This window comes from Bufo bufo, chromosome 1, assembly GCF_905171765.1.
Source record: "Bufo bufo chromosome 1, aBufBuf1.1, whole genome shotgun sequence".
In the NCBI taxonomy this organism is placed as follows: Eukaryota; Metazoa; Chordata; class Amphibia; order Anura; family Bufonidae; genus Bufo; species Bufo bufo.
Window position 1 is genome coordinate 441,777,404 of NC_053389.1, and position 8,048 is coordinate 441,785,451.

An 8,048-nucleotide genomic window follows, 5' to 3' on the forward strand; every position below is an offset into this window, starting at 1 on the left:
AAGTATGCTATCAGTATGTCTTTGAAGTATGGGAGTGCCAGGAGGAAACCCACACAAACAAGAGGAGAAGATACAAACTCCATGCAGATGTTGTCCTTGGTGGGATTCAAACCTTGGACTCCAGCGCAGCAAGGTACCACTGAGCCACTGTGCTGCCGATTGCCAATAAGTCTGCATACCATGGAGTACTTCCAATAAGTCTCCATACAGAACTATTCTCTTTAAGGAGAGCCAATACCCATACACACTAAGTACAGCCAATACACACTAACTAGATGGTTGTCTGTTCAAACCAAAATCAGCAGGTTTTGCCAATGTAGCTGATGAGTATGGGCACCTTTAGGCAAAAACTATTTCCTTTTGCATGTACACATTTCTAGTCAACTGTACAATGCTCAAGCACTGTGCCGAGGGCAATTTCTTGCAACCAATATATAACACAAAATCAAAGTCTTAGCAAATTGTATACAACATGATTGGCTTATGGAACAAATTAGTTAGAGCTGTGAAACCTATTTGAGATGACTACCCAAAATAGCAGTGAAAAATGATGCTTTTTAAGGATGGTTCTGTCATAGAAGATACCAAATGACTTAGAAGGTAATGAAATTGAAAAACAAATTGGGGATGTGCTTTTTAGAGAGAGTGAAAGTGGAATCCTTTTATGAAATCATTTACCTAGTAGACATTTACACCCTTTCTTTCTTTGTGCATTCTCATGACTACATTATGTCTCACCTTTTGGGGATGTTTGTGAATTCTGCAATATACAATGGGGTCAAAACCGTAATTTTCTACATCTTGATATCCTCCACTTGTGCTGCTGGAGCATGTGTTTACTTTATGATGGGTCATCATGAATTAGGTGCATACTCCAGCAGTCCATTTGCCTAGAATGAAATCTATGGTAGCATTTATGTCGTGAAACTACACCCACACCACTCCCCTTTTTGGAAATGCTAAAGGGCGTTTTTCTGGCAGTTTTCTGCATACAGCCTCCATAAATGACCCCCGATGTCCTGTGCAAAATTGCTAAATGTACAAAAGATTTTTAAATGTACAGTACCATTACCAAATTACTTCCATTCCAGACTGAATGTTTTGTTTAGTATATTATGAAATGATAGATCATCTTAAAAAGGTGTTCATCTATAAGAAAGTCCTACTCTGTATCTATGGTGACATACACACCCTTCTCTTTCTTCTGTAAACTCCTGTCTATATGACTTTTCACCTTCTCTAAAGATGTTTATGAATTCAATACAAAGCAGTAAATTCTGTTTAAATGGCTATATTATAACCAGCTTCACTTGACAGAATTGTTCTTTCATATCATTAAAAGTCAGGGAATGAGAATCCTGAGACAAGTCAGAAGAGCACTTTGATAAAATATGGAAACAAAGAGAATAATTTAGAATAATTTTTTTCCACTTCGCTGCTAGGTAGGTGGCATTGAGTTCTGTCTTGAGTGAGCATAATCAAGGTATATAAAACTTTACAAACATTGAACAATTGCTTATCCATGAAAAGTTCATGGTTCAACATGCCACTGAACTATAGCCAGGCATCTAAAAGTATACATGGAAAGTTATACATGAATATCCATGAAACTGAGGTGCAAGCCTCTTAAAGGGTCAAGTTCTAGTAGAGGTATGAACAAGAGAACAATTGGTCTCCAATGTCTTCTTGCATTTACATACCTAAGATGGTATGTAGTAGAAATTCCATTGTTTTCTGAACACGTGTTTTTACGCTGTGCTACTTGAAATTCTACAGGAAAATAATTCCACAGTGCCCAATGTAACCTGTATAGCAATATATGGATGGTGTGAGACTCAACTGTGTAGGTTAAAGCTGGATTGCTAATGTGCTGATAATGAAGAAGGGATATTGTCATTCCTTATCTAAGGGTATGTTTACCCTATTGGTACTGAAAATTTCAGCTGGTTGCTGGAGGATTGAGCAGTGGGACTCTTCTTCAAAAAGGGCTTCTCCAAAGCAGACAGCCCTTTTAAAGGGGTTTCCGAGATTTAAATATTGATAAGCTATCCCCAGGACAGGACATCTGTATCTGATTTGTAGGGTCCAACACCAGCTGTCTGGTTAACGCCATGACATCAACGCAGCTTGCCAAGCACAGTGCCCTTCATTGGATAGTGCCTGTGTTTGGTATTACAGCTCAGCCTCATTGACTTGAATGGGGCTGAGCTCCACCTAGGCCATGTGACTGATAAACATGACATCACTGGTCTGGAAAGAGCCCATGTGGCTCACTAGAGTGTCACAGCCTCTTCAACCAGCTGATTGGTGGGGGTTGCCGGGAGTCAGACACCATGGATCAGATATTAAAGGGGTTGGTCACTTTCTGGTTACTGTTGACCAATGTGTTTGTAATATGATTATATGGCACTTACTAATTATAGCCTTTGTTGAAATTTTGCACTATTTTCTATATTTCATAAGGTATGCCCCCTTGTGTACCAAGTCTTTTGTGCTGTCCACACAGAGGTCTTGTCCATAATATGGCGGCTGATGGAGGGTCATGTGACCAGGCAAATCACCTCCAGGTGATGCCGCCTCCATTCAAATACACTGCACCTATAACTTGTACTGTATTAGCAAGTGCCATATAATCATCTCACAAACAGAATGGTCAACAGTAACCAGAAAGTGGCCAACCCCTTTAGGACATCACTATCTAAATCTATGACAACCCCTTTAATTTGGGGGCAGAGGCTCTGTAATCCATAGATGACACTACAAGTTACAGATATATATAACGTCCACAAAAAACTTACTGAAAAAGAAGCCTCTGTCTCCGCACACAAACTGAAGAGCATCCACTAACTCAGCACCGCAGAGGGTCTCTTGGCCAGCAGCTGCTGAGTGGGTTAAAGTGAGTAGACATATGCCCAGGTAAAAGAGATGAAGATAGGATATTTTGTGCATCTTGATCTGTAAAGCAGAAGGAGAGACTACTTAGTGAAGTGCACTGCAGTGTATACAGTATTTATACTGTAATATTGGTACTTTTCTTTACAATATTATTCCACTATTAAAGAGGTTTTCCAGGCTCCACATATTAATGATCTATACTCAGGATGGGTCATCAATATCCGATCCGATAGGTCAGGTGAATGGGAGCAAAGTTGCGATAACCTGATACGGCTACTACACTTTGAATGAAACTGTGCTTCCAGCTCCATTCAAAGCACTAATTCTGACCCTGGAGGCTACAGAGAACAGCTGATATTGGGGGTTTAGGGCGATGGACCCACATCAATTGGATATTGATGGCCTATTCTGATGATAGGTCATCAATTTCTGGAGCCTGGAAAACCTCTTTATTATATAAAATATGGACTATAAGCTGGGCCTATATATTTTCCAGCAGTACACTACACATGATATACTGTAACTAGAAGTGTCTACCTATAGCTCTTTCAACAATACCAGGATATCATTGTACAGTATATGTAGGGTCAAGTTGTTTTCCTAACAGGATTCTGTTTTGTAGGTTTTATAAGATGAATAGCAGTGGAAGATGGGGGAGGTTATAGTGCATATATAGTCTTGCAATTGTATGCAGAAATATTCATCAATTCACCCATTGCCTATGCACAAGGAAGACAATAAGACCACCATGACCTGCCTACTAGTATGCAGGATATAACCCTTCTTATAATTACAGAGGTCAACTATATATTTCTGTTACCAATTTTTGTATAAAATGCATAGTTGGTACTTGCTCACAGAACCTTCAATTAAAATATAAAATTTGCAGAAAAGGTTCACATGTTGCTTATACCAACAACAGACAGGTAAGGGTTCCCAAATAAATTCTTTAATTTAGACCATGGGTTAGCCAAACTGAGCAGCAAGGCCCACATTCACGACCTCCAAAGACCACTCAACATGTTGCATCCAAGTTTGCATTTATGTATTTAACTATGTACTTAATTAATTAATTGGAACAGAAAAAACTTCCCAGAAAGATGGAACTAAGCAAACTAATAAAAGTTTAGTGTTTACCTTTAAAATACATGAAAGTAGCCAATAACATGTCTACAACTTTTAGTACAACTATCACAAAGGTAGTGTTGAACTAGAATGTGTTGGAGTTGCAGGCTGATTATATAGGTCCTTCTAGAAAGTCCTTGCAGACTAGATCCATAAGGATGTACAATATAAGTCTGAAATTTCTTTAAATTCTTAGGGTTGACTCTATAGCCATACTAACTTATGCTGATACATACATTTCAAGAAGCATTCAGAAAGAAGGTTGTGGTCACTAAGCTCCATGCCAATAAGATATTCTATTTATTGCATGACTTTGCATTGTTGCCAGACCACAGGCTACCATCGTGTGAATAATTATCCCCTGTAATAGCACTTGCTGATTGCAGGGATTTTTGAAGGCAACTTCAAAAAGGTAAAATTGTTTGATTGAATCTGATTATTAGAAATGTATAAGAAAAACATATCAAAGTGAATTCACTGAATGAATAGTAATAATTGAATAGAAGTATGTTGTTATTATGGATTGGTTTTGCCTACTTTTGGTCTAAGACCATATATGCCACCATGAATCATTTAGGCTAGAACCTAGTGCTCTGCTTCTATTTGTAAATTAATTTCCCAACTTTATAAGCAACCTTGAAGACTCTTTTGAATATCTCTAGCACCTTTTACCCCTTACCTTTTAAATTCTAGGCCTGTAACATAATGATTTTAAGACATTCCAGTATCACGGTCAATTCTTCTCCTTAACTTACAGCCCTGAGCTTGTGGTATAAAAGGGCGAGGGGTGTGACCCAATGATCAATGAAATACGAGGGGGTGAAATATAAAATTTCAATAAAAGTCTTTCATTGGGAAGTTTTTCAATTTTAATTTACTCTATATTAACCATACTAGTGGTGGAACCCATTTTAGGGACATGGTTCTTTACCTACAGGAAATCATAATGGTGTTTTTTCAAACTGTGCCTACATTTCTCTACAGCCAAATGTAAAATAATATGTCTGTCAGAGATGTTGGCTTTGATATATGAGAGGTGTTGGATACATAATTATTTGCAACTCTGCCTGCTAAAAATCCCAGCCAAAAGAAAGAGAAGTGTAACATTATATGTCTACATTCTAGACTCACATTACCTAGTCTATCCTTCTCTGGGGACAATCAATGCCCAGTGCACCAGAGCTTCATTCTTCATCTATCATAAAGGTAATTATCAATCAGATCTGACAATTAAATGCCACTTAAATTCTATGATGACCCATATCAGGCAATAAGCCAAATGGATTCTCTATATTCTATAGTTTATGCCCCATGCAGTTACTGTGATATCACAATTCTAAAGCCCCTCTCATTTCACAGTTAAGCCTCATACTGACATTTTTCTACACTTTAAGCCATAAAAAGAACACATTTATTAAACCAACCATTAAGCATGGAGGATTTTTTTCAGAGACGATGACATTAACATTTTGAACTCGCATTCTAGCCAAAATCATTTCAACCCCAATTCCCATGAATAAACAGACCAATGCAGAAATCTAGCAGCCAAAAAAGAGATTATCATAATGATTGCTACAATGTGTTTGTCACTTTTTTCAGCCTAAAACAAATAAATTACAAATGGGCAGCAATCACATGTTTTATGGATTGGGCCTAAAGTGAACGCTTGCAGTGGCTGATCCAATGGCATGAGCTCATTCCAAGCTATATATAAGAAAACAATCCTAAGAAACTTTTTATGCTGAGAAAGGAAACTTGAAGACTGGCCAGCAATTGCAAGGAAGGTCAGTAAAACCACCCTGACCAAATAAGCCTGAATGTTTCAAACACAAACAATGTCAATGGTGTGGAAATAAATCCTGAGAACATTCTACATTAGCATACTAACTCATCAAACACCTAATATATAACATTAATGAGCAACGAGAAGAAGAGAAGATAAAGTATCAATTCAAGGAATTTATTATGAAACAATGGAAAATAGCTAAACTACAAGCAGTGAAAATCTAAGAAATGTGAATATACTCACAGTTAAAGCAGGTGGAGTAACATGTTATTAAAGCATGACTTTATTTAGTATGATAATAGCCAACATAAGCATCATAAAAGCAATACAATATCATAAAAAGCAAAAATAAAGGTTTTCTAAAAAAAATTGAATAAAAGAGTTTTATAATCAATTAATATACAATCTATTGCCTTTCTGTATGCATAAATAGCAATTGCAAAAGTCTAGGAGATTGCACCATATTAGTTATCCAACAGTATTAAAATAAATATAAAAATGCATTGCTTATCATTCAGTTTCCAGATAATCACAGGCTACACATAACAAGTTGAATATACTATAAGGCACATAAAGCACAGCATAGCAGATTGAATTGAATAGCAGTAGCACCTATGCATTCTATATTACCATAGCTTTACAGCCAGTAGATAAAAGAAGAGTCACATACACAAAAATGCACATTCAGCATTTTGAAAAATTGCAGATTCACTGCTCTATGACAGATGGGGAGAATAGTTCAAGCATTCTAAGAAATAAAAGAGACACAGCAAATGGTTAGAATAGAAAATGTAAAAAGAAAATGAAATAAGAAATGAGTTACCTTTAAGATATCACAAAAGTAGCACTTTAATAATTGTGATGAGAGAGAGTTGTTTGTTTCCATAGCTTCTTTAAGTACAGGGTCTGCAAATGAGATTGCTAGCTGATAACAAGAAAAAAAAAAAAAGAAATCCAGAGAGATATTCACAGCTATGTCACATTTGAATATTAGGACTTTACTCCATTGCGTAGGATCTGCTCTGATTTTAGCAGTGACAGTCAGATTTAGCAAACAGAAGAAGGATTTACAGAAAATCCTCACATTTATCTACATTTACACACTGTAGACAGGAAACAGCTGGGAGAACAGTTGTGTTTTCTCTCTCTCTCTCCCTCTTCTGGCAAGTTTTTGGAGCAAGGACTTTTTTTTGGGCTGCCTGACAAATAACATCATCATACCTTAGCATTGCAGGACTGGATCACAAAGCATATTTATTTTTACTTAAAGGAATTCACTTTGGTGACATAGTGAAAAGAAAAAAAAAAAGGGGGAGTCTGCTGCTGTGCATGTCTCACATCTTTTTCCTATGAAGCCTGCATGATGTAGGTAGAATTCTGCAAGCAATCAGCGCAGGCTGTTTGACGTACACAGTGATAAAAGTTCAAGCAGGAAAATATGATGACTTATTTTTATTGCAATATGCAATATGATACGGTAGGCCTTTTATAGAAATGACAGATGTTATTTTTTTTCCTCTATTTTTATAAACATCCCTAATAGGTTACCATATGAATTCATGCAACTTGCCATGGGAAATGTATGAAGCCTTCCAAGAAATAGTAAATGTTTGACAAACATTGAACCTGAATTGTATATCAAACAACAATATGGGCATCATTTAAATAACAACAGCTGGTGGTTAGTATGTGATCACAGGCTATGATGTCATTCAAAGCTCCCGAGATACTGCTCTGAAAGTCCAAGTCAGCTGTTTTTTTTCTTCTATTTATACTGTGCATGTTGTAGCTGTATTTAATGTTTAACCTCTAAGTTATAGAATTTTACAGCTTGGTGTGACTTTTTACCATTGCCATAATGGTTCCTAGTTAAGGGCATGGATAACCTTTGGTTACAGAACAGAAAGTTAACCCTATGTACATAAAAAGCTTGTTGAACAGCACAATGAGCATCTACGTTACTATCCCAGTAGTGGTGATATCATGCGGGTAACACCGCAGATGAAGCTGGATTTGTGCATTATCAAAAAGACTTCTATAAAGACAATGCAGAAGTGTAAACCGTCAAGACAATGGTTATTTTATTAGCTGCCATGTCCATTTATACACTTAAGGGTCATTTATTAAACAGAAATATGCCTAAATTAGGCATATTTCTTGTGCAGATTGCAGAGCAAAGGTGCGACTTCTCTCCATTCCCGCCAGGTCTAAAAATATGGGCGTGGACAGGGAAGGGGAAGGG

General features: G+C 37.0%; 1 protein-coding gene across 6 annotated transcripts in view; it reads right to left on the minus strand.

Moving 5' to 3' along the window:
* The window catches only part of IGF1 (insulin like growth factor 1), a 122,979-nt gene extending 115,457 nt beyond the window's left edge, over positions 1-7,522 (minus strand). For 2 of the 6 annotated variants that reach the window (XM_040407778.1, XM_040407738.1), the window contains exons 1-3: positions 7,377-7,522; positions 6,630-6,731; positions 2,799-2,955 (exon numbers count right to left, since the gene is read on the minus strand). In XM_040407778.1, coding sequence (XP_040263712.1) covers positions 2,799-2,955; positions 6,630-6,731; positions 7,377-7,427 — 310 coding nt within the window. In that variant the 5' untranslated portion in view covers positions 7,428-7,522. The other 4 variants (XM_040407746.1, XM_040407752.1, XM_040407762.1 and 1 more) reach the window with 4 other exon arrangements.
* Between the last annotated feature and the right edge of the window lie 526 nt (positions 7,523-8,048).